At 43.9% G+C, this 27913-nt stretch overlaps 1 protein-coding gene across 1 annotated transcript; it reads left to right on the forward strand.

The window, feature by feature from the left end:
- Window positions 1-15756: 15756 nt before the first annotated feature.
- LOC117668033 (killer cell lectin-like receptor subfamily F member 1) lies at window positions 15757-22954 on the forward strand. The gene is made up of 3 exons (XM_087885080.1): window positions 15757-15918; window positions 21342-21496; window positions 22783-22954. Exons 1-3 carry the CDS (start codon window positions 15798-15800, stop codon window positions 22894-22896), a joined length of 390 nt encoding a protein of 129 aa, XP_087741206.1. The 5' UTR covers window positions 15757-15797; the 3' UTR covers window positions 22897-22954.
- Window positions 22955-27913: the final 4959 nt, after the last annotated feature.

The following is a 27913-nucleotide window of genomic DNA, read 5'->3' on the forward strand; positions in this document are numbered from 1 at the left end:
AACCACTTACGCATTAATCACGAAATCTCCAGAACCACAAAGCCTACAAACTTGAAATTTGCCATGTATGTTCCTCTTGGCTTCTAGATACTTACTAAGAAAGGATTTTTCGAAATGACCATCAGAGCATTAGTATTTCCTATATTATTATAACACGCTCTGATGCTAATTAGTTCTACTCCCCCTCCCAACTTGAAAATAACTCTGGAGAGAATGCGATAGCATAGGACAGGCTTCTGTGGGGCAAGCCTCATGGAGAGAAGGGGCTAGAAAGCCTGAGGGAGAAAAGGGGATAGGATAGGAGACATTTCTGTGGGGCAAGGCTGAGGGAGAGAAGGGGATAGGATAGCGGAGGATTCGAGCTGTAAATGTTGATTTATCAAGCCCAATCACATAGTTCTGTAGCGAAGTATAGGAATCCAGCTAGTCTCTCTCTATATATATATGTGAGTCCTTCAGAGCTTTCTACTCTCTGCACTTCTTTCTAACGTTTACATGAAACCATGTGAAACTGCGGAAGGAGTGAAGTGATGAGTGCATGCTAATTTACTGGAGTGACGTTGCTGGATCAGGAGTTGCCTTGGTTGCCAACTGTCTCCTAGGTTCGACTCCAAGTGCTAGTTGTCAGTGATTCCATTCCATAAATGTGTGTCTGTGTAGTCACCAGTTATCCTCAATTTGTCTTTGTAGCCAGGCTAATAACTTGCATAGCATAGACTTTCAATTCCTCCTTCAGATGAATTTGTTTTTTTTTTGTTTTGTTTTTTTATTTGATTTATATGCCGCCCTTCTCCGGAGACTCAGGGCGGCTTACAATGCGTTAAGCAATAGCCTTCATTCTTTTGTATATTTTATACAAAGTCAACTTATTGCCCCCACAAACTGGGTCCTCATTTCACCTACCTTAGAAAGGATGGAAGGCTGAGTCAACCTTGAGCCTTGGAGAGATTCGAACCAGCAGAAATTGCAGGCAGCTGTGTTAATAACAGGGTGCACTAAATCCCTGTACTATCAAGGCTCTTGCTCAGGACCTCCCTGTAAACTACATTCCTGGTTTTGCTGTCTGGCTGGAGGATGACCAGGCTGTCACGTGAACTGACTCTGGAGCATGCCACAAAGAACTGGCCATGGGAGAAACAGTCACTCCTCAGATGCACACCAGCCACTTTCAAAATCTGTCCCTGTGCCTTATTGATGGTGATGGCATAACACACCTTATCGGGAAAATGTAGATGTTTGAACTCGAAGTGGTAGTCTGATGGGATCAGAGCAGTGGTGAGTTGCCCCTGGTTCAGTCCAGTTCGCAAGAACCGGTAGTAAAACCGGCGGGAGGCCCTGTCCACCGCCCTGGATGTTGTCATCAGCAATCTGCACATGCGCAGAAGCTTCTGTGTGCGATCCCATTGAGGACCAGTAGTAAAGGTAAGTAGAACATACTTCTGGATCAGAGGAATTCAGGGTATGAAAACAGTTTCTCCCTGACTGACGCCTGTGAAAACCATGGCTTCGATTATGTGTTTGTATAGAGTCTTCACCTGAAGCCTGGTGCCATTGCATAGTTTCGGAGGGGTTAGACTGCGTAACAGCATGATTGGAGTGCCAACCTTGAGGTAGAGGACATGAGGTGGTAATCCTGGTGAGTTGAGAATGTGCAAGAACTCCACAAGGTAATGTACAGCATCTTCAACCTCCATTACCGAGTCTACAGATTCATACTTCATATGCTCAGTGGACAGCTTCTCCAGCAGAAAGTTGATGCTGTTGGCTGAGTCGTTTGTTGGAGTGAGAATAGCTCTTTCCCTCAGCCATGAAGCGCAATCCACTCCAGCCTGATGAATGTTGAGGTATATTCTGTCAGTCAAGCTGATCAGATCTCTCACAACATCGCAAAGGTTACTTGGAATAGTTATTCTTCCCTCCTCTTCCAAAAGCTTGCCATCACCAATATCAAGTAATAAGTTAAAAAACTCTTCTGCCCTCAAATCACGTTGAAGGTGGACACGCGTGTTAACTCTCAAGGACAGGATCTTGACATTAGGCCATAAGATGGACGACTTGAGACAGGCCTTGACTTCATCTGCACATGTTCCTCGTGGCACAAGAGGCAACGTCTGTCTGAAGTCACCAGCCAAAAGCACCATAACTCCCCCTCAAAGACAGTTGCTGCCCCTAATGTCCTGGAGCGTCCTATTTAGAGCCTCATTACCTCCTTTGTGAGTCATAGTGCACTCATCCCACAGGATAACTGTGGCTTCATGTTAATTTAAGGCAACTGGCATTTGGAACAGAGTTCTTTTCAGATGGGGAGGGGGAGTAGAATGTTACTAATCTAGTGGTGGGTTGCCCCCCGGTTTGGACCGGTTCTATAGAACCTGTAGTAAAACCGCATGGAGGCTCCGCCCACTGACCCTGACATCATCAGAAGCGAAAACCAGTAGTAAAGGTAAGTAGAATCCACCCCTGTACTAATACTAATAATATAATTATTATGGTCACCAATTATAAAAGATGTGAGTCTTCAAACCTAGAAGTAAACCATTCCAGAGAGCAAAACTCAAACATCTTTCCACCTCTGTGTAAAATAGATCGTTTTAACAGGCCGTGTTCAGTGGTGGGATTCAAGTAATTGAACAACCGGTTCTCTGCCCTAATGATTTCTTCAAACAACCAATTTGCCAAACTGCTCAGAAAGTTAACAACCGGTTCTCCCGAAGTGATGTGAACTGGCTGAATCCCACCACTGGCTGTGTTGTTATCTAGAGTTGGTAAGTGTCCCTTTATAGTGATTTTCAGGTACTAAGGGGGGAAAAGACTATGAATTCCTGCTCTGAAGAAATTACAATTTGAAAAAACATACTGGGAGTGGCATTCATTTAATAAGAGACTGTATATTGCAGAGAAAGAGATAGTGGTCAGGCTCACGAGAATAATATATTTTCTGTTTGCAAAATAGCTTTTAAACTTGCCCTTTTTTTTCCTGACCAGAGTTAGTAGCTATTGCGTCTTGTGATGCACAGGAAATAAGAACTGCCGTTCCAAAATGTGTGGTTTGAGCCAATGCAGCAAAAAAAGAGATCTGAGGTATTTCAGATCTGTGAACTCTTTAAAATCTCTCCATGACTGTAAAAAAGTAAAGAAAGATTTGAAAAACAGCTGCTCTATTCTGGTCAATGCAGGTCTGGCTTCCTAACTGCAATACGGCTTTGCCAGATGTAATATAACATGGTTAAGCAGCCCTAACACATCCCTTGTCTGGTGTTCTGTTACATTAGGACTGCAATCCTCAAAATGTCCAATTAACAGAGTTTTTGTGCAACTGTTTTGTTCTTGATCCAAACCAGGGGTGAAATGAGCCTTGGAAGTACAGTGGTCTAAAGCACCCTGTTATTAAGACCAGCTGCCTGCAATTACTGCAGGTTCGAATCTCGCCAGGTTCAAGGTTGACTCAGCCTTCCATCCTTTCTAAGGTAGGTAAATTGAGGACCCAGTTGTGGGGGCAATAAGCTGACTTTGTATAAAATATACAAAAGGATGAAGGCTATTGCTTAGCGCATTGCTTAGCGCATTGTAAGCCGCCCTGAGTCTCCGGAGAAGGGCGGCATATAAATCAAATTTTTAAAAAAAATGCTACCAGTTCGCTCCAGTTCAGGTGAACCGGTAGCGGCGACAACACATGGTTTGGCGAACCGGTAGTGGTGGCAGCACGAGGCTCCACCCACCCATCCAGATGTCATTACTTCCTGGTTTTAACCAGGAAGTGACCTGTTTTTGACCCTCTGTGCATGCGCAGTAGGCTTTGTGCATGCACAAAGGGTCCAAAATCGGATGTGAAGATGGCACGCGTGCGCGAGCAGAGCAAGCACTTCCAAACTGGTCGGGAAGGTAAGTAAATTTCACCCCTGAACCAAACCATCATCCAACTGTAGAGCTGGAATCCCAGGGCCTGTTGAACCACAACTCCCAGCATTCCTTGCCTTTGGCCATGCTGATGGAGTTTGTGAGAAGTGATTGGACATCAATTTGAAAGTTTCTTCTCCAGATTTATTACAGTTGAGGGCCTCCAAATATTCTTCATTTTGCTTTTCCAATTTGTCTCCGTTCTGCTTGTAAGAATAAAAATTTTTTCTCACAACTTCCTTTTTTCTTAAAACATAGAGAACTTGACAACGAACCAACACTGAAATAAGAAGCAAACTCACATGCAAGGCCAATGATAGCTTGGACAGTGTGCTAGACTTCAGGAAAATAGAAAAACATCCAGCATCAGGACAGAGCCAGGAAAATAGCTGTATTGGAAAACTGAAAATTTGTGATTCTGGGAAAATTGAACTCAGTATGGCCAGTGGTGGGATTCAAATAATTTAACAACCGGTTCTCTGCCCTAATGACCAGCTGGATAGGCATGGCTCCATAGTCATGTGACCGTGTGGGCATGGTCAAGTCAACGTCACTCAGGTCGATGGGCGCTTTGCCTTAGCTATTACAATGTAACAAAAGTTAACCAGAGAGGCAGTTTCTATGAGCAGGGCAATAAAGATTAGGCTAGAAACAACACCAGAATGTTTCCTTCCTGCCTTCTTTACAGGATTAGCCCCGTACACCGGTTCTCTGAACTGCTTAGAAAGTTAACAACTGGCTCTCCCGAATAGGTGTGAACTGGCTGAATCCCACCACTGAATATGGCCTTTTCCCCTCCCAAAATTCCCAGTTGTCAAGGTTTCCACTGCCTTCTTCACTCTTCACAATTCTTGTGTTTAGCTGCACTATAAATATTGTTCTGCATGTCAACTTTAAAGGAGAGAGTTGTACACACAGCTCTTGCTTGGTTAAGATTGTGTAGCAAATGTAAACATGGAGAATAACTAAAATAACAATGATGATCGAAAGACAAGGTTGCATCAATCTCCGTTTGTCAAGGACTGCTTCTCAAGGACTTCCTAAATGGGCCTTAGAAATACACATCTGGTTTTAGTTGTGAAGAACATGGCTAGGCTACAAAATGGAAGTTGCATAAGATGTTGCAACACTTTCTCTAGGGGTGAGGATGGATGAGATAGCATTAGCATTTGAAGGGGGGATTTCAGAAATAGACAAATAACAGCCACTCGTACTCAGTGGGCACATCATACTGGGTGGATGAAAATGGGGAGGGTGAAAATGAGAAAAGAAGAGAGCAGATGAAACGGCATGTCCTGGATTGGGGCATGGTTGCCGTCCTGGGCTTCTGTAGTTTCTTTTGGGTGGGTGGGTGCAGAGGAGTCCCACCTGTTGAACCTCCTGGCCTGTTACTGGAGATCACAAACATAAAAAAGGACCAAAAAATGAACTTTTAATCTTAGTTTCCTTTGTAAATTGCAACAGTGACTCTTAGCTTCATTTGCACTGCCGTCTGGAAACCACCTAAAGAAGAACATATTTTATTACACTCATAATCTCTTAGAGATTTTCCTCCTTTCAGCGTAGGAGCACATAACCACAGCTGTACATGGGCAGAGAAAATATAGTTAACACTTAGGAGAAGTAATAGTAGTGTAGATCAACAACACTTCCGTTACTCATATGCGGGCGTATTAAGAACACCTCACTTCCACCTAGCCCATCTATTTTGGATTGCAGTTGACCATGGATACCGGTCTGGTCTATGCAGACATCAAATGTTCTGAAGATTCCTCATCCAGAAGGAGTTCAAATTTAATTGTTGTTCAACAGGCAGGTAAGTTCATTTATTTCAGGACAGTCTTTCAGACTGAGAAAGGCAACATACATTGAAAGGTCTTCCATTTCAGCCTTTTTAAATATACAGACTATAAGTAAAAGCCCAGACAGCCAGAAAGGAGTAGGGAAAAGAGGTGCAGATAAGGAACCCAGATTTAAGTTGTCACTTGGCTGCAAAGCTCACTTGTTGACTTCGAGCCAGTCACAATATTTCCCCGGTTAATTTCTCCCCAAAGATTGTTGCTGTGCAGATAACAGAGGGGTGGCCCACTACATATGTGTATTTAGCTTGTAGAAAAACCATGAGATATAATGCAATATTGATTGTAATCACAGACGCAAGTACAATACCTGAAATATTGCACGCAAGACTGGCTCCGCTTTGTTGCATCTTCTCATAGAGAAAACAGAAGGAAGTTCTTTGCATTGGATGTCCTCCAGGCTACCTTTGCTCCCAAATAATTGTACAAAAGTTAATCACAGCTTAGGGGCCCTTGATGAACCCAATGACACAGAGCATTGCAGACCTCGGCACTTTCAAAAAAAAACCATGGTTGCATTGTTCAGCCATGTATGAAACATGAAGGATCATTGGCAACGTGGATCTCTAAAAAATCTTGTAGGAATGCAACGGGGACTAAGTATCGAGTACAATTTGAAGAGAGTTCTGTGTTTGTTAGCTTTGTGCTAAAAGATAGGCGGATTTTATTTTCCTTGTGGTTTTACAGATAAAATTCTAAGAGCTGCCAATGGTTACCATTTATGTGGCTTGTTCTAAATGTCTCTTCTTCATCCACCCACGCCCACCTCACACAAGAACCTTTGGTCGAAAGGCAGTTCAGTAGGGATCTTCCTCTCTGTCTTCTGAGGAAGATAGAGAACCTTTCTTGTTCTTTTACTTTAATCTCTTGTCAATTCAAAAATTGGTTCTCCGCTGCTTTCATTACAATTGTTTCACATGTGCTTATTTATGCCTATGAAGATTTTCAGTCATCCAGGTCCTGGTGGTCCCAAAGTTGCTTTTTCAAGAGGCAACTGGACTTTCTGGTTTATTTTTTTCTTAGAAGACATTTCTATTCTCATCCAAGAAGCTTCTTCAGCTCTGTCTGGATAGTGGGGAATGGAAGGATTTATACTCCTTACCTTGGAACAGTTCCAAGAAGGCTCCACACCCATTTGGACCACTCAGGTGACCCTGATGACACAGATAAACCCCCAGGTAGCCTTAACAACTCGCTAAAAGAATGCAAATGACCAGCTGTCTGCAAGGAGTATAAATCCTTCCATTCCCCACCATCCAGTCAGCACTGAAGAAGCTTCTTGGATGAGAAGCGAAACGTCTTCAAAGAAAAAAATTCCAGAAAGTCCAATTGCCTCTTGAAAAAGCACCTTTGGGACATGTGCTTATTTAGTTATTAAATATATATACTGCCAATCGTAATCTTGAGCAACTCTTCTTGTACATTTATTATGATTAGATTAGGTTATTTGAAAGTCACTTATCTCCCATAGTTTCCGCTTCTCCAGTAAGATCATACAGAGTGAGTGTACTTCAGATGCCTTTGATTAAACAACATCAGGGTTCTGGGAAGTAAATCTTTGTCACCCATAGCGTCTGTCTTCTAGAACAGGGGTGTCAAACTGGCGGCCCGTGGGCTGGATGTGTCACGAGCAGGCCACGCCCACCCCAGCTCCGTAAAAGGAAAAAATGTCGCAATATGTCACGTGATGGCGACGTGACGTGGCAAGTTTGACACCCATGTTCTAGAACATCATTATCCAAGAGACTGATATGGTTCCTACCTTGATAATATACCCCTGAAAATCTGTTTGTTCTTCCAAATAGCAATAGTACTTATATGCATTCTATTGTGCTTTACAGCACTCTCTGGATGGTTTCTACACTGTGTGCACAATTATTAGAAAAGTTGTATTTTGGAGGATTAACTTTATTATTGAACAACTACGGTGTTCTTGATCAATCCAAAACATTACTGAACCTCAAACTTCAAGAAAGTAAAAGTGAGGTTTTTTTCCTTTCTTAGGAGAATATGAGTGCATAAGTATTGGGCAACTATTAGTGTGCAGAATTATTATGCAACTAAATGAAAAAACAAAAATTTGCCCATCTCACTCATTTATTTGCATCTATTAAAGTGAGAATAAACAAACAACTCAAAATGTACAAATAAATATTTCTGATATTTCAACAAAAAAAAAATCAGTGACCAATATAGCCGCCTTTCTTTTCAATAACAGTCATAAGTCTTCCATTCATAGAGTCTGTCAGTTTCTTGATCTGTTGATGATCAACTTTTTCTGCAGCAGCAACCACAGCCTCCCAGACACTGTTCAGAGAGGTGTAATGTTTCCTTCACTATAAACCTCCCATTTAAGAAGGGGCCACAAGTTCCCAATAGGGTTTAGATCAGGTGAGGAATGGGGCCATGTCATTCTTCTTTCATCTTTAAGGCCTTAACTAGCTAGTCACCCAATGGAGTATTTCGATGCATGCAATGGAGCATTGTCCTGCATAAAAATCATGATCTTCTTGAAAGATGCAGACTTTTTCCTGAAGAAAATGTCTTCTAAAAACTGGCAGTAGGTTTGGGAGTTGATTTTGAGTCCATCTTCAAACCAAAAAAAGTCCAGCTAGCTCATCTTTAATAGTACCAGTCCATACCAGTACCCTTCCTCCACCTTGCTGGTGTCTGAATCGAAGTGGAGCTCTGTGCCCATTACTGATTCAGCCACGGGCCCATCCATCTGGTCCGTCAAGAGTCACTCTCATCTCATCAGTCCATAAAACCTTTGAAAAATCTGTCTTCGGATATTTCTTGGCCCAGTCTTGCCGTTTCAACTTATGTGTCTTGTTCAGTGGTGGTCGGGTTTCAGCCTTCCTTACCTTGGCCATGTCTCTGAGCACTGAACACCTTGTACTTCTGGGCACTCCGGATAGGTTGCAGTTCTGGAATAAGATGCCACTGGAGGATAATGGGTTCCTGGTAGCTTCTTGTTTGATTCTTCTCAAATCTTTGACAGTTAATGCATCTTTTTTTCTCAACACGTTTCTTGCGACCCTGTTGACTATTTGCAACTAAACGTTTGCTGAGCTTGTCGATTGAAAGGTCAGCAATTCAGCAGTTCGAATCCCTAGTGCCACGTAATGGGGTGAGCTCCCGTTACTTGTCCCAGCTTCTGCCAACCTAGCAGTTTGAAAGCCCGTAGAAAAATAGGGACCACTTTGGTGCGAAGGTAACAGTGCTCTGTGCACCTTCGGTGTTTTAGTCATGCTGGCCATATGACCACGGAGACGTCTTCGGACAGTGCTGGCTCTTCAGCTTTGAAACAGAGATGAGCATCTCCCCCTAGAGCCAGAAACGAATAGCATGCATCTGCGGGGGAACCTTTACCTTTACCTAATAAACTGTTAATGTAGATTATACTTGCTTGGAATGAAAAGGGAGATTTCTTTTACTATTTTTTTTCTTTTTCCTCTCTCTTTTCTTTTTTCTGTACTTTTTAATTTTTTCTGTAGTTGTCTAAGTTTTACTCGTATAATATAATCTTTAAGACAATTATTGGGGGGGAAAGAAATTTGACTATAGCCAGTACCATTGTTTGGAAATTTATTTATTCTAATATATTTTACGTCCTTGCTACTCGTGTTTCCCCAAAAATATGACCTAGTCTTATATTTTTTTGAACCCCGAAATAAGTGCTTGGCCTTATTTTTGGGGAGGTCTTATTATTTTGGGGCGCATGGAGCAAGATGGGGCTCCTCTTGCCGTCTTACCTGATTTCCAGCTCTGCATTTAAATATTTTCAGGGAGGGCTTATTTTGTGGGGGGGAGGCTTATTTTAGCACATGCGCTCAAAAGCCCAATTGGGCTTATTATCAGGGGATGTCTTATTTTCAGGGAAACAGGGTATTTATTACACAGCAATGTACAACTAACATTTAAATTTAACTATAATTTCAACTGGGAAACTGTGAGCATCTTAAACCCAGCCAAGTCTAAAAACTCTAGGGAATTCCTGGAAGCCTGGCATTCAGCAATCAACAAGCACATAAACATAAACAACATTTGTACACCATTCAAAAGAGACAGTCAAAAAGCTAAAAATGGAACATCATCTCCTCAGGCAGCAATCAAGATACAGATAAACAGGGATTAACAACAGAATTAACATCACACCAATAATCAAGCAGTAAACAATACCCCAATTAAGGAATTACTAACTCAGATAAACAATCAAGCCTTAAACAACAGCTTAATCAAGAAACTAGCAAGAAGAGAATAATATTCCCACAACACTGACTGGGCAAGCATCTGTATATAAACAGAGAGCAAATCCCATTCCTTTCAGCACTGATGATGTTACCTACTTCAGTAATGAAATGTCTGCAAGAAAACAATCAAGCTCAGAGAGCACCAAGAACTCAACAATTCAACCCTGAGCTGCAAATATTCTTTTCTATCGGCAACATCTGGATTAAATAAAATGAATTAAAAGCATTTTTTCAAAAATACAGGACAAAATGCAGTCTGCTGGGGAATACATAAAACAAAGCCAAGTTTTTTAAATTGGCTCAGGACCTGGGTACTTGGTGGTTGTCCGGGTGCACTTCAAGGTTTTGGTTACCACCTTTAAAGCGCTCCATGGCTTAGGGCCTGGTTATTTACGGGACCGCCTACTACCACCAATAGCCTCCCACCAGCGGGTACGCTCTTATAGAGAGGGGCTCCTCCAGGTGCCATCGGCCAAACAATGTCGACTGGCGGCCCCCAGGGGGAGAGCCTTCTCTGTGGGGGCACCTACTATCTGGAACGAGCTCCCCCTGGAGATACGGAGGATCCCAGATCTGTGCACCTTCCGCCGCACTCTAAAGACCTTTTTATTTCACCAGGTGGGCCTGGCCTAACTTTCTCCCTCTTTTTAAACATTTTTAATATTTTTAAATATTTTTTAGTATTTTTAATATTCAAAGTTTAAATTTGTTTTAAATTGATTGGGGTTTTAAATCTGTCTGGGCCAAACTATTTAATTCAATTTTATCTCTGCTTTTTAAATTTTGTATGTATGTATTTTATTGTTGTCTGTTCACCGCCCTGAGTCCTTCGGGAGTAGGGCGGTATATAAATCAAATAAAAGTAAAGTAAAAGTAAAGTAAATTATATTTTTATTCATTAAATAAAAAAGCAAAAATGAAGAAAAGGGAAACAAATGCATATACATATGGAATATAAGCCAAATTTTTAACACAGATTGGGGTGAAAAGGGGACAGAGTAGTAACAAAGAAGGCATGCCTCCAGGTGGGAAAAACAATAAAATCTATTAAAACATCCTACAATACATACTTTTAAAGGTGGGTGGCAAAATGAGGGGGGGAGCTTGTAACATTCAGAAAGGGAATTTGGAATAAGGAAGCGAAAGTTTATTTAGCAAAGGCTTGAAATATCACATGTGGACAACGGAAGATCAAGGAGAACATGCTGAGCTGAGAGATTCAATAACTTGTCTTTATAATATGACTTTGTTATTATTTAGTAGAAGTGTCAGGCGATCTGCAAAATACATAAGATAAAAGCTCCTATCCACTTACTTTAGAGTAACATTCCAAATGTTTTTGCTTGAATTTGCAGATCACAGAATATGCCATCATTGTCATTGGATTGTTCTATGGCTTTCCTGCACTGGGAATGTTCTCTTGATGGTGGCTGTGATACTAATGGGGGTGTATGGTAAGTATTGTAGGAGGAGAGAGCATGAGAAAGCTCCATAAGTAAGAATCAAATGTACTGAGCAGACACCAAAACATTCAAGGATTAAAAGCATCCCTTCTCATAGAAGCATAAATAAGACATGTCCAGGTTTTTACACACACACACACACACACACACACACACACACACACACACACACACACAGTGGACCCAGCCCTATAGCATCTGTTAAAACTTGTCTCCACCCCACTCAAGTTAAGAAGAATCCTAGGTTGCATCAACAGAGAGATAGTATCAAGAATACATGGAGTATTATGATCATTTTATACTGCATTAGTAATACCATACCTGTAATACTAAGGTGACCAATCATCCTCCTTTAGGGAGGACAGTCCTTCTTTTGTAAGTTCTATCCTCTCTTGAAAAGTGTCCTCCTACATGTCCTCCTTTTCGATATTTGAAGACTAATCTGTAAATCTCCATATTCGATCAATGCCGATCCAATCCGTTGCATGTGATGTGACATATTTGTATTGGACATGACGATTCATCAAGGCTCGGTACAGTGCGGCAAGACGCGATTATGAGACACATGCGCTCTGCACAGGAGAATTGTTTTGAGAGAGTCCTCCGCAAGCAAGAGTGAGCCGCGCACAAGTGGCTTTGTTTACTTCTTACCGAAACACGACATGGCACATATGCACATGTCCTCCTTCTCATTGTAAAAAAGTTGGTCACCTTAGTAATACTGGGTCAAGTTTTGGACACCACAATATAAAAAAGATGTTGAAACTCTAGATGGAGTGCAGAGAAGAGCAACAAAGATGATTAAGGGACTGGAGGCTAAAACGTACAATGATCAGTTTCAGGAACTGGTATGTCTCATCTAACAAAGAGAAGGACTTGATAGTTTTCCGATATTTGAGGGGCTGCAAGAGAAGAGGGGGTTGACCTATTCTCCAAAGCACCTGGGAACAGGACAATAAGTAATGGATGGAAGCTCATCAATGAGAGATCCAACCTAGAGTTAAGGAGAAATTTCATGACAGTGAGATTGGAATTGGAGATTGGCGAGTGGAATGGCTCGCCTTTAGAAGTTGCTTCATCTTTGGAGGCTTTTAAGAAGAGATTGCACAGCCACTTGTCTAAAATGATATAGGGTGTCCTTCTTGAGCATGAAGTTGGACTAGAAGACCTCCAAAGTCCTACCAACTCTGTTATTCTATTCTAAGCTGAATTGATCCTGAGTGGCCACAGGTGACAGAATCAGACAGAAATCAGTGACCCAATAAATAACATTGTTTACATTCAATAATGTAAGATAATATAGCTGCCATTCAGACCTAGTAGCAGAGGTTGGTTCCTCCCGGTTCGGCCCGGTTCTCCCAAGCCGGTAGCGGTGACAATAGGACGTCACCGAACCAGTTCTGCCCCCCCCGTGCCCACCCACCCAACCCACGCGTTATTCTTACCTTTTATTTGGCCCCACCCCCAATCTATTGCTGCCTCCTGAGTCCCAGCTGATGGCTAGAGGGAAAAAAAACTGTTTAAACTCTTGCGGCGGGGCTTCAAAGGGCTGCCCTACAGCTGATCAGTGTTAAAAGAAAACAAATGAGTAGACCGGTGCCTGCAAAAATAAATGGATAGATCAGTGCCTGCAAAAATACATGAGTAGACCAGTGCCTGCAAAAAAATAAATGGGTAGATCGGTACAGCTCTGCAAGCAGTTAAAAGCCTGGTAGACCAGTACCTCTGCTAAATCCTAAATAACTGTCACATGACCATCAAGCCACACCCACAAAATAAGCCACGCCCACAGAACCGGTAGTAAAAAAAATTAGAACCCACCCCTGCCTAGTAGGATGGGATAAATAATGAGAAGGATATCCAGGTGGGATTATTAAAAATATTCCAATGTCATGTTGTAATTTGCACCTTGTTTACCTCTTTTTCATTGTTTGCAGGCTTAATACATTTAGGTTGAAGCTTCAAAGTGATTTGATTGCTTTAAGTGAGCCAGGTTTTTGGCCACAACAATGTAAAACGGGGCAATCCCATCTTAATATTAGACCCTCCATGCAGACAATCCTCTCAGCCTTTCTCCTAGTCCCGTGATGGCGAACCTATGGCACACGTGTCAGAGGTGGCATGCACAGCCCTCTCTGCTGGCACGCGTGCCATCGCCCCAGGTCAGATCTCTGTGGCATTTCTTTCGTGAGCTTCTATTTTCCTGCAAACGACAAAACAGAAGCTCACGAAAGAAAAAGATCTTACCTCTTGCCATGCTGCCGGTGTTGGGATGCCCTGCCTCCCACCAGCCAACTGGTCTTCGGGTCTCTGCTGCGCATGCGTGCATGTCCGTCAGGGGTGAAATCTAAATTTTTTTGCTACCGGTTCTGTGGGCGTGGCTTAATTAGTGGGCGGGGCTTGGTGGTAAGGTGACTGGGTGGGTGTGGCCAAGTCAATGTCACTTCTTTGCCCTTTTTTAACCTTTAAAACACAACACAACACAACTGGCTCACCCACAATGTAAAAGCAGCTGTGCTTGACTCAAAATGGCCCCGCAACAAGCAGGAACCTCACACAGCCACAAAAAGCCCAAAAAACCAACTTTCACACTTTACACACACACAACACAACACAACTGGCTCACCCACAATGTAAAAGCAGCTGTGCTAGACCCAAAATGACCCCTGCAACAAGCAGGAACCTCACACAGCCACAAAAAGCCCAAAAAACCAACTTTCACACTTTACACACACAAAATTCCACATATAGCTTTGTGAGATTTTGTGTATTTGTGTAGTTAGAGTGAAACACTACAGAAACACACTAAATCTCACAAAGCTGCACAAATATTATTTTATTTTAATTTATTTTTATTTTTATATAAAAGCAGCTAAATTTAAAACTTCCTAAACTTTAAATGGCTAGGTCTAAAAAAAGAACAACTAAAAAAACCCCCCATTAACTATTTTTTTTAAAGCTCCCAAAGGGGAAAAAAACTTACCCAATAGAACAGAGGTCTCCAACCTTGGCAACTTTAAGACTTGTGGACTTCAACTCCCAGAATTCCTCAGCCAGCTTTGCTGGGAGTTGAAGTGCACAAGTCTAGGCAGGAAGGCAGGCAGGCAGAAAGAGCTGCTCACCGATGAGCTGGATTGCAGGCAGAGAGATTCAGTTGCTTGCTGATGCATGGATTGCAATCATCATGCGATCAGCAGCTAAGATAAGCAAGCTGGAGGCTGGGAGAGGGGGGAGAAAAAAAGAAACTTTTTTTCTTTTACATGGCTCTGGTGATCCAAGCTGAGTTGCCTGATTAGCAGGCAACTCAGCTGGGATCGTCAGAGCTTGGCTGGTCAGAGCCATTTAAAAGGAAGAAAAGGCTCTGATGATCGCGGGGCTCAGCTGGGCATGGGGGGCGGGGGCAGGGATTTTTGCTACCGGTTCTCTGAACTGCCCGCCGCCATCGCTACCTACTCACCCGAGCCAGTCCGAACCGGGAGCGTTTCACCCCTAATGTCCGTGCATGTGTGCATTCGCACATGCACACCTTTCAGTTTGGGCATGCACATGCGCAGTTTGGGCACTCGGGGTCTAAAAGCTTCACCATCACTGTCCTAGTCCAGGGGTGGGCAAATGTGGCCCTTTTACGACCTGTGGACTTCAACTCCCAGAATTCCTGAGACAGCCAAGCTGGCTCAGGAATTCTGAAAGTTGAAGTCCACAGATCGTAAAGGGGCCATATTTGCCCACCCCTGTCCTAGTCCATCATCTTTTTCCTCAGGCACTCATCTTGCTTAGTAAAGAGGTCAGGAGAATGCAAACAATTGCATGGCGTTTTGTGGTCTCTCAGTTCGTTTAATTAAGAAATTGTCCCAAGTGAAAATACTAAAGGGCGGCAGTTTGGTGTAGTGGTGAAGGCATCAGGCTAGAAGCCAAGAGATGGTGAGTTCTAATGCCCCCTTAGACATGAAACCCAGCTGGGTGACTTTGGGACACTAACTCTGTCTCGGCCCAACCCACTCACAGGGTGTTTGTTGTGGGGAAAATAGGAGAAGAAAGAAAAGAAGTATTGTGTGTGTTCACTGCCTTATTTATAATAATAATAAAGGTAGGATATCAATAAACTAATAAAGCTTGCGAGAGGTTATCAAAAAGTGCTAATTGGAGCCTTAGTACTGATTGAATATTCTAATGAATCCAGATGGGACTCTCTCTTTATCCAGAATACAATATCTGTGATAATGTGCAGTTTTAATTATGTAACTATAATTCTGGCTTAATGTTTTATAGGCCTGGGCTGCGGTTTCTCAACAGCGACAAACAGAAGCTCACCAAACTCCCAGGAAATGACTGTAATTTCAAATGCACATCAATGCAAACAAGATGAAAACAAATCAAATAGAGAATTAGAAAAACTCAGGATTTGTCTAAGGCAACATTTGTGTCAGGCTACAAATGCATCTACAGGTAACTCTTTTATCTGTCTATCTATCTATCTATCTATCTATCTATCTATCTATCTATCTATCTATCTATCTATCTATCTATCTACTTCGTCAAGCATGTATTAGATAACAGATATAAGTATAAACATGATTATGAATACATGAAATGGATACAAATACATGGGACAGTTGGACAGGGACGGAAGGCACACTGGTGCACTTATGCACACCCCTTACAGACCTCTTAGGAATGGGGTGAGGTCAACAGTAGACAGTCTAAGGTTAAAGTTTGGGGGTGTTGGGGAAGAAACCACAGAGTCAGGTAGTGCATTCCAGGGATTGACCACTCTGTTACTGAAGTCATATTTTCTGCAATCAAGTTTGGAGCAGTTTACCTTGAGTTTGTATCTATTGTGTGCTCGTGTATTGTTGTGGCTGAAGCTGAAGTATTCATTGACAGGTAAGACATTGTAGCAGACAATTTTATGTACTACGCTTAGGTCGGACCGAAGACGTTTAGAGCAGAGGAGTGGAGGACTCTTCTCGTGAAATATCTCTGGACACGTTCAATTGTATTAATGTCCGATATGCAGTGTGGGTTCCAGACAGATGAGCTGTATTCAAGAACTGATCTAGCAAAAGTTCTGTATGCCCTCATTTGCAGTTCAATATTACTGAAATGTCCCCATGACCCTTGTTATAATTTCTCAGAAATTTTTATCCCCAAATATATCTATCACCTCTTATTGATTGTTTAACTACATTTTTAGAATGCCCATTTCCCTCAAGGAGGCATCATCTACCTACTTTTCTTTTTCCCCTGAACTCTAACAGCTTTTTGTGTATGTGCTTCCTCTTTCTCGGGACTACATGCTATCCAAGCTGACTAGGATCTACTAACATTTAGGCAGCAATAAACTGATAAGCCTTGAGGGAGTCACCAAACACAGAAAGAGAAACAGAGGGAAGGAGAGAAATCTCATAGCGATGTTGATGCAGTTCAGAGTCCACGATTCTGAAGATGAAGTGGAGGAAATCAATAGGGCTTAATCTGCCTTTCTAGCCCCATAGACCATCCCCAGTAGTGAGGGATCCAGAGTTGGGTTTCAGCAGGTTCTGACCAATTCTGGAAAACCGGTAGCAGAAATTTTGAGTTCAGAGAATTGGTAGTAAAAATTCTGACTGGCCCCGCCCCCATCTATTCTCTGCCTCCCGAGTCCCAGCTGATCGGGAGGAAATGGGGATTTTGCAGTAACCTCCCCCTAGAGTGGGGTGGGAATGAAGTTTTACAGTATCCTTCCCCTGGAGTGGGATGGGAATGGAGATTTTACAGTATCCTTCCCAGGGGTGAAATGCTCCCGGTTCGGACTGGATCGGGTGATCCGGTAGCGATTGTGACAGATGGTTCGGAGAACTGGTAGTGATGGCGGCGCAAGGCTCCGCCCACCTACCCAGGTGTTGTTACTTCCTGCTTTTAAAAGATTAAAAAAAGACGATCGCGTGCCACAGCTGTGATTGTCAGAGGCTTTTTTTAACCTTTTAAAAGCATTTTTTTTACAATCTATTCACCCGAACAGCGATCCCGTTACGAACCGGTAGTAAAGGTAAGTAGAACCCACCCCTGGATTTCACACTTGAAAATGCAAACCTTATGGACAGAGGTGGAAGGAAATATGAATTCCCATAATGGAGAAATGGATCTTGAAATTAATGGACCTGGAGGAGATGGCAAAATTGAGTACTTTGATTGAAGTTAACAGCCTGACTGCTTTTCTTTCTATATGGAAACCATTTTGGGGTTTTTTTGCTTGATAAAGAGAAAAATAAAGTTTTGACTTTCAGATCTGCTAATTAGATATGTTAGTTGATTGGTGTCTATATTTTTATAGTTTTGTTTCTTTTTCTTCTTCTGTTAAACTAAAAGAAGAGTGTATTGTATTATATACAATACACATTGTAAGCCGCCCTGAGTCTCCGGAGAAGGGTGGGTTTCAAATTTTTTTACTACCAGTTCTGTGGGTGTGGCTTGGTGGGTGTGGCAGGGGAAGGATCAGTGGTGGGATTCTGCCGGTTCTAGGCGATTCGGCCGAACCGTTTGTTAAATTGCTGGCTCGTCCCGCCCCTTGCCCTGCTCCTCCGCACCACTATTTATTGCTAATAAATAATGGTGGGGCGGGGCAAGCGAGCCAGCAATTTAACAAACGGTTCGGTGTTTTTTTGTAATTTATTGGCCTCACAGCACACCGAACCGTTTTTAAATTGCTGGCTCGCCCGCCCCTCACCCCACCCCGCCCCGCCCCACCCCACCACTATTTATTGGCCTCGCTCGCTGTGTTGCGAGCGAGGCCAACTTAGTTGCGAACTAAAGCTTGCCTTAGTGACACACCGAACCGCTGGCCACGCCCCCAAACCAGTTCCCGCTCACTCACCCCACCCGCCTGATGTTTGCCCACTTCGCCCAGCCACTACTTGCAGAATCTACATCCTTCCCAGCTACTGTTTTCTCTGCTCAGCAGCAGAGCTTTTTTTTTTTTTATAAGGTTAGTCCCCTTCTTCCCGGGAGAGAGAAGAGCAGGGGTGGGGAGAGAAAAAGAAGGCAGCGTGGGATGGTGGGGGGTGGGAGCGGGGGTCTTCTTAGTCCCGGCTGGATGCTGCTTCCTTGGGTCCCCTCAACTTTTCAGTCCCAGAAAACAGCTGAAAAATGCCTCCTGTTTCCATTTTCTGTCCTTGTCGCCTTCCTGTTTTTATTTGGTTTTCCCTCCCATCCTGAAAGGAGTTTCAAGCAAAAGAGGGGGGGGAGTCTTAATGTCTGGTTAAAATGGGTAGTACTTCCATTTAAAGAAGAAAAGCATAGCTCAGATTATTGCTGTGATTTTTTGCTCCTATATTCTGTTGTTTAGGTATAAATTTTGTTAATGTAGAAATTTTACTTACAGCCTATTAAACAACGGAGCTAGCTGTCTGCCTGCAATCATGTGTATCTATTAGGAGTAATTCCCACTGAAAGAGAGTAGCCTTACTGCCAAGTAAACATGCATAGGCTTTACATTCAGAGATAGGGTATCGATTAGTATGAGGTGTATTAGAGAGAGAAATGAGAACTTCTGTAACAACAGATACTTTGTGCCAAGACCAGGTGTGTGTGTGTGTGTGTGTGTGTGTGTGTGTGTGTGTGTGTGTGTGTGTGTAAGAGAGACAGAAAGAGATAGACAGATAGAAAGAAAGAGGGGGAAGGAGAGAGAGATAGAAGAGAAAGAAAGAGGAAGGAAGGGAGAGAGAGAAAAAAAAACTCTGTGCTATTATTTTTAATTGTTCCATTATTTATCATGTATTAATATTTTACTCTGTCCCTACACCTAGAGTGATTTTACTGCCTTTCTTTTGCCCAGGGCTACCACATATTTTTCAGGGATTTACATGCATTCAATGACTATAGTCCAGAGCATAAATATGTGCGTGTTTATTTGTACATCAGATTGCATAAGTCCATCTTAATATGCTATTCCTGGTATGTGATGTTTTGTATACATACAGAGAAAGAAGCACTCTTATGATCTTTGACTTTTAGGCTTGCTGTCAAACATCAGCCATAATACTAATGACTGTTTTGAACAATATGCAGGTTGTATTACACAAATGGCTATTTTATATGTGAAATTATGACTGAAATATTTCTGCACCTCTATTGGTTCACACTGTCAGGAAGTTTCTTTACAACCAACAAGGAATGCTTATTTTCTGAAATCATGTACATTCCAGTTTTTTCCCCTTCTGGGCTCAATGTGGGCTTAAAATGAGCACAGGACCACAGCCAAGTAAACGTATATAGTAACAGTACTAACAAACATTAGGTGGAGTAGCCATTTTAGATTATTTATGTTGGGTATTAGGGAAGTACCCAACAGGCTACCTGGACAATGCACAGCTGACTCTGTAGCTCTTAAATCAATCTCCTGAATTTAAAATATTATATAGGCACTAGTCTAAAGAAAGATTCCACTATCAGTCCAGTGTGATATTGCAATCTCACATGTGTCAGTTCTACAACAGAACTATTCACAACAGATATTTATTCGAAGCAAGTCCCATTGACTATATGGGAAGGTGCATATTCCCAGGTAATTAAGAAATGACTGGGTGCTTAGGTTGAATGTTTAAGGTTGCAGACCCCTGACCTACCCCATCCCATTGCTTCACCTTGCAGCCAGCCCTGTAGGCCTGCGCCCGCCTCCCATCTGGGCCCCCACCTGGGCGGCCTACCTACCCCAGTTGTATCACCTTGCCCTGCAGCCGGCCCGAACACCCGCCTCAGACTGCCTCCGACTGCTCCAGCAGGTCATTTTTATTTAATTAATTTAATTAAGAATGCTACAATGGGCATAAATGATGACAGGTCAAAAGTGCGAGGACCGGTCAGAAACCACTTTTTTCAGCCCTCTGTGCATATGGACTACTCAGAGGGCTGAAAAAGTTATTTTTGACAGGTCCTCACTTTTGACCAATCTTTGCACTTATGACTGTCCTCACATTTTACGTTTTGCGCCCTATCTTCTCACTGTGGTGAAGAGAACTAGTTGTGAAATGACTGACACGGTTGTTAAGAATGCTGCAATGGGCAGAAATGTGAGGATGGTCATAAGTGTGAGGACCAGTCAAAAGTGTGAGGACCAGTCAGAAATGACTTTTTTCAGCCATCTGAGTAGTCCCTATGCACATAGCCATGCCCACCCTGTCACATGACTAGGTAGCCACGCCCACCCTGTCACATGACCAGCTAGCCATGTCCACCCGGTCACATGACCAGCTAGCCACGCCCCCGACTAAGCCACGCCCACAGAACTGGTTGTTAAAAAAATTGAATCCCACCACTGGGAAGGATACTGTAAAATCATCATTCCCTCCCCAATCCAGAGGAAGCTTACTGCAAAATCCCCATTTCCTCCCGATCAGCTGGGACTTGGGAGGCAGAGAATAGATGGGGGCGGGGCCAGTCAGAATTTTTACTACCGGTTCTCCAAATTACTCAAAATTTCCGCTACCGGTTCTCCAGAACTGGTCAGAACCTGCTGAAACCCACTTCTGCTGCATCCACAATGAAGAGAGTTGGAAGTAACCTTTTTTTAATGTTATTTTTGGTGTGTTTTTTCTTATGTCACTTCTGAAATTTTTCCTGTTGTTCCCCTCCCCCATCTTTCCTTTTTTGTTGTTATATTTCAACCCTTTTATAAAATTTAATAACATTCTTTTAAAAAAGGAAATACTAACCTATGCAAACCATGAAATTGAATGAATGAGTGAATGAATGACCTTAACCCAGTAAAAAATATCATATTTTTACATGGGATCCCCTCCTTACCTTTCCAAGTGATTTTAAAGCTTGAAATATACCTGTAGAGTTGATTACAAACATGATTTTTAAAAGAAAATATTCATTTTCTTTCCTAGAGAATGCATCCTGCAGTGTGTGCCCTGTAAAATGGCTTCCGTACGAGGACAAATGCTACTGGTTTTCTACATCAATTTTGTCCTGGAACCAAAGCTACATGGACTGTGCGGCAAAAAGATCTCAACTATTGGTGATTTCTAATACTGGAGAGCAGGTAAAAGAATTTCTTGCTGGTTAAGAATCCATAGCTTTCTTACTTTTTCTATTTTTAATTTTAAATAAAAAGATTTCACTGGTTGGACTAGCATTTACCAGCAGGTTTCAGGTGATACTTCAGAACACTGGTGTCAAACTCGCTGTGTCATATTGATATCATGTGACGTATCATGAGTTTTTTGCCTTCGCGGAGCTGGGATGGGTGTGGCCTGTACTCCATCTTTTTCTATCTGAAGGATAAGTAGATGGGGCAAAATCCACCTGTTAAGAGTTCCCCACCACATCAGAGGTGCAACTGGCAAAAAGTCAGAGAGCTGTTTGGTCAGTTAATTCATTTGGACGAATTTAGAATAGAATAGAATAGAATAGAATAGAATAGAATAGAATAGAATAGAATAGAATAGAATAGAATAGAATAGAATAGAATAGAATAGAATAGAATAGAATAATAGAGTTGGAACAGGCAGGAAACCCATATACCCTTTGAGACAAATGGTTGTCCAATTTCTTCTTTAAAACTTCCAGTGTTGGAGCATTCACAACTTCTGGAAGGAAGTTGTTCCATTGGTTAATTATTCTAACTATCAGGAAATTTCTCCTTAGTTCTAGGTTGCTTCTCTCCTTGATTAGTTTCCATCCATGGCTTCTTGTCCTGCCTTCAGGTGCTTTGGAGAATAGTTTGACTCCCTCTTCTTTGTGGCAGCCCCTGAAATATTGGGACACTGCTATCATGTTGTCCCTAGTCCTTCTTTTCATCAGACTAGACATACCCAGTTCCAGCAACTGTTCTTTATATGTTTTGGTCTCCAGTCCCCTAATCATCTTTGTTGCTCTTCTCTGCACTCTTTCTAGAATCTCAACATCTTTTTTATATCGTGGCAACCAAAACTGGATGCAGTATTCCAACTGTGGCCTTACCAGGGCATTATAAAGTGGTATTAACACTTCATGCGACCTTGATTCTATCCCTCTGTTAATGCAGTTTAGGATTGTATTGGCTTTTTTGGCAACTGCAGCACTCTGCTAGTTCATATTTAAATGATTGTCCACTAGGACTCCAAGATCCCTCTCACAGTTACTACTATTGAGCTAGGTACCACCTATGCTGTACCTGTGCATTTTGTTTTTCTTGCCTAAATGTAGAACCTTACTTTTTTTCACCATTGAATTTCATTTTGTTAGATAGGGCCCAGTGTTCAAGTCTTTAACACAATCTCAGTGATAGAACATGGTGAGGGATACCAAGAGCCATTCTTGTAATGAAAATTAAATGATATTTTATAGAAGTTCATCCAGGACACAATACAGAATATGAATATATGGATTGGGCTCAAGTTCAAATTGCCAGAGAAGTCGTGGATGTGGGTCAATGGCTCACCATTAAACCAAACACAGTGAGTATTCAAATATCCATGGAAGGAAACCTCTGTAATGTAGTGTTTTTTGTAGAATAAAGTAAAAGAGAGAGAAGTAATTATAATACAGATACCTAGAGTCACTATGGATGTCTAGAAGCATCTTAAAGAGATTATAGGGTCAGCTTTCACTTCATCAATGAAGGAACCACATCAGTAGAACTGTGAAAAAACTATGCCTAAGGCAGGATCTGTTATGTAGGGTGAATGAGGACACAGAAGCCAGGTCATGAATAACAACAGCTCTTTACTTCATGGTGTGAATCCAGCAACTGACCCAGGAAAACAGCTCCCTTTATATACTTTACAGTCCTGGCAATCAGCCAATCAGCTGAGCGCAATTACATTCAAACTTTCCCACCAAAACTATATACATAACACCCCTCCCTTCCCAGAGGGCACTTGGGATATACATTTACATACGCAATCACGCAGGTGACCAGGGCATGTCTGGACCCTAGTAGACCTGCACAGTTCAGTTCGAGGCATGGCATCGAGCGGGTCGGAGGGACCTCCTGTTTCTCCCCGCTCCGTCAATGGAACTTCCTGGATTTCACCAGGGGCATTGACTTCTTTGGTTGGTCTTGATTCCTCGGGCTATCGGCTCTGGACACCAAAGTCTTCAGATAAGTCCTCCATCTGTCTCGGGCTTGAGCTAACTGTTGGAATTGGTTGGTAGTTAGGGACTGGATCATCAGGGGTGGTTTCTGTTTCAGCGACTACCCGTTTTCGTAACTGGTCTACTGCGCCATACTGTCCCATCTCCCATGTCTACCCTGTACAATTTGGGACCGATTGTGTCCGTGATCATTCCTGCTTCCCATAGGGGCCCATCTGCAAAGTTCCTGGCATATACTGAGAATTCCCTTAGTTTCCTTTCTGATCCCTTGAAACTGTCGGGGGAATAGTTAGGATGTAATCTATCCAGTATGCACCTAAGTTTCCGACCCATCAGTAGTTCAGCCGGACTGCGCCCGGTGGCGGTGCATGGTGTGGCATGTTGGGCAGCCAGAAATTTATCTACCCTTGCTTGCCAGTCCCCGGGGCCTAATCGTGAGAGTGCCTCCTTGGCTGTTCTCACAAAACATTCAGCCAGTCCATTACTAGCCGGGGCAGACAGGGCGTGACTGATCCCTAGCTCGGCCAGGTACCCTTCAAACTGTGTGGCAGTGAATTGGGGCCCATTGTCTGAGACCAGCATATCTGGTAGTCCATAACCTCGAATAACCTCCTGAGCACTCTGATTACCGTGTCAGTGGTAGTGGATTTCATTAGCTTGATCTCGAGCCATTTCGAGTAAGCGTCAACTACGACCAGGAAGATTTGGCTGTGACAGGGGCCCGCAAAATCTATATGGATTCTTGACCAGGGGCCCTGGGGATGTTCCCACTCTCTTACGGGTGCTGTGGGGGGATCTGGCCTGGACTCTTGGCAGGGTTGACACTTCCACACCCACTCAGTGATGTCATTATCCATGTTCAGCCACCATACATAATTCCTGGCTAGTCCCTTCATTCTCACAATCCCCAAGTGTCCCTCATGCAACAACTGTAAGACCTTTTTCCTTAGGAACAAGGGAACAACAACTTGATCACCCCACAACAAGCAACCCCCCTGCATAGATAACTCATTACGTTTGTTACAAAAACATTTGAATTCTCCGCCTTCAGTCTTTCCTGGCCACCGCCTCGTGACCCAACTCATGACTGTCTTTAAGACGTGGTCTTTGGCAGAAGCTCTTGCCACTTCCGCAGAAGTGAGAGGCCCCAAGTCCAACGCATCGATAATCAAGACAGGAACTCCAGGTGTGGGGTCTTCTAGACTATCCGGTAATGGGCAGCGGCTGAGGGCGTCAGCATGTCCCAAACTCAGTCCTGGCCAATGTACCAGTCGATATGAATATGCCGCTAAAAAGATTGCCCAGCGTGTCATCCGGGGAGTCAAGGCAGAAAGAGTCGGCCGGTCCCCTGCCAGGAGGCCCAAAAGCGGCTGATGGTCTGTGACAAGTTCGAAGTCCGGCCAAATAAATATTCGTGGAACTTCTTAACCCCGGATACGGCTGCTAAAGCCTCTTTGTCCAGTTGGCTGTAGTTCCGCTCAGTGCTGGACAGGGTGTGGGAATAGTAAGCAATGGGCACCTCTAGTCCATTCGGTAGTCTGTGGCTCAGCACAGCCCCTACCCCAAACAGGGACGCATCGCAGACTAACACAGGGGAAGCGTGGCGTTGTATTGGATCAGACTAACACAGGGGAAGCGTGGCGTTGTATTGGATCAGAAAGCTGTCTTCTGACAAGAGTTTCTTTACAGCGGCAAATGCGGCAGATTGCTTTTCCCCAGACCCATGGTGTATTCTTTGCCAACTGTCTGTGTAGGGGTTCCGCTACTGTTGCCTTGTCCCTCAGGAAAATGGCATAGAAATTTAGGAGACCCAGAAACGCCTGTAGTTCCTTGTTCTTGGGGGTGGGTGCCTCTCGAATCGCCCTGATCTTAGTTTCAGTGGGGTGAATGCCAGTTCCGTCTACCCGGTACCCCAGGAATTCCACAGAGGGGACTGCGATCATGCATTTGTTGCGTTTGGCTCTGAGGTCAGCACTCCTGAATTTCGTTAACACTGCCCTTAGTCTGTCCCCCAATTGCTCCTCATCTTCTGCAGTGATGAGGACATCATCGAAATAGGGAACTACCCCAGGCAGCCCTTGTAGCAGCCGCTCTATTGTGCTCTGAAACAGCCCTGGAGCTATACTGATTCCAAATTGGAGTCTAGTACACTTGAAGGCACCTCTGTGTGTTACGGTAGTCTGTGCCTCCATGGTAGCACCATCTACCAGCAGTTGCTGGTACGCCTGCGCAAGATCGAGTTTAGCGAAAATCTTGCCAGGGCCCAAGGAATGGAGCAAATGATGCACAATCGGTACCGGATAAGCGCTCTGTTGGAGAGCCTTATTAATTGTGCATTTATAATCTGCGCAGATGCGCACGGACCGGGCAGGCTTAATTGGGGTCACAATTGGGGTCTCCCATTTAGCGTGGTCGATGGAAACTAACACCCCCTGCTTGATCAGTTTGTCTAGCTCAATGTCTATCTTTGGCTTTAGGGCGAAGGGCACCCTCCTGGATTTTAGCTGGATTGGGGCGATATTGGGGTCGAGGTTAAACGAGTTAGGGGTCCCCACATACATGCCGAGCTGTTCGTCGAACACGTCCTGGAACTCCCGCATCAGGTCGTCCTTCAGGGTGTTGCTCTCGTGTCGGCTGCTCACGTTGCAGACTCCGGTGAACCCCATCCCCAGGGCGTCGAACCACTCCATTCCAAGTAGACTTAGCAGATTCTGGCTTACCACGGTGAGGGGCAGCTTCTTCTGGTACTCCCCATACGTGATGTGGAATATGCCACGTCCTTCCACTGGAATGCGGTTGCCCTGGTAGTCATGTAGCCAGAGCCTCTGGTGTCTTAGCTGGTGCTTCTGGATGCTGGGTACAGCCTTCCGTAGGTTGGCCCAGGACATGATGGTCAGCGGTGAGCTGGTGTCGAACTCCATCTTGCACTCGCTCCCTTCTATCTTGTCCATGGTGTACACCCTTTTCGCCGGTGTTGTGCTTGCATGGCCAATGCGGATGGCGCAGGTCTCGCAGTCTTCTAATTTCGTGCCGTTCCGGTATTCACCATGTTTGTGGATCCTTTTCTGCGGCGCCGGCTCTGGTTGGCTGGCGGCATCTCGTGACTTGTGGCTGGCTGGTTGAGTAGCTCTGCAGACCCTTGCCAGGTGACCTTTCTTATCACAGCGCCTGCAAATGGCGTCTTTGAATTTGCAGGTGTGGCGATGGTGGGACTCTCCGCAGCTCGCACAGGTTTCTCAGTGGTCTCTCTGGTCCCTTTGGTATTTCTTGGTCTGGAAGACGTCTTCGTCAGACTCCTCCTCGCTTTCTGTTTGGACCGCCTCATGGTGTACCGGGGTTGACCGCTGCATTGTTCTTGCTTGAGCTGGTCTCTGGAGTGTCTCTGCAGCCTTCGTGGAGGATTCGTGAGCCCTCGCCTTGTCTAGCGCGATGTGTAGTGTTAAGTTTGCTCGGGTGAGCAGTCTTCTCTTTAGGCGAATATCTCTCACGCCACAGATTAGTTGCTCTAGGAGCGCGTCATCGAGGTCTCGGTACTCACAGTGCGTCTTTTAAGCCTTATGGGAGGGGCCAATCATCTCTTGGCCTTACTCCCGAGTCGTCCTCTCTGCTTTAGCTGCTCCTGCCTTCTGGTAGCTCTTCTCATACTTTCACTAGGAACAGGCGCCTCCTGTTCCTCTGCCTCTCTACTGTCAGCCTCTGGAGGCTCCAGAGTCCACACATCACTCCCCGATGGACCTGGCCCCATCTCTGCCTCTGACACAGAGCTCTCATCCGGGCCTTCCCCAGCCTCCAGGACTGGCCCATGTTCTTCCTCAGCCTCATTGCTGTCCGACTCCGCTACCAGCTCCACAGGCTGCTGGCGGACCACAACACCTACCTCGACACTGCCCGGGGCCTCCCAAGGCCTCCTCCACCCTCAAAGCACCCCATTCTCCACTTCCCACCTCTCAGGGTCATTGCAAATCTTGGGTCTTCTTCCTACCCCATTGGGCCCCACACGCTCCTCCTCACCCCACATTACCCATTGCAGATTATCTTTCCAAGATCTCCACAGCTCAGGTTAGGGAAGGAGGGAGGTTGTTCTGTTCCTGCACTGCATGGTGCTATCACAGAAATGCAGCCATTTTTTAGGCAGCCGCATTGAATTGTAGGCACTCCAAAAATGGCAGCTGTTTCCAGGATTGAGTTGGAGAGTCCAGCAATGGAATAATTTGCTCTACGTTCCCAATGCAAGCTCCGGAAAGTTCCACAATGCTCCTCAAGCCATGAGGTGATCTGGGTGTAAATGACCGTCTGAACAGCTTCTTGAAGGTGAAGCTTAATGAAAATGACTATTAGTAATAGTGGAGAGTTTGATTGTATAAAAGATCAGGATAAGAAT

This window comes from Pantherophis guttatus, chromosome 2 (assembly GCF_059756535.1).
Source record: "Pantherophis guttatus breed Tessera chromosome 2, ASM5975653v1, whole genome shotgun sequence".
NCBI lineage: Eukaryota > Metazoa > Chordata > Lepidosauria > Squamata > Colubridae > Pantherophis > Pantherophis guttatus.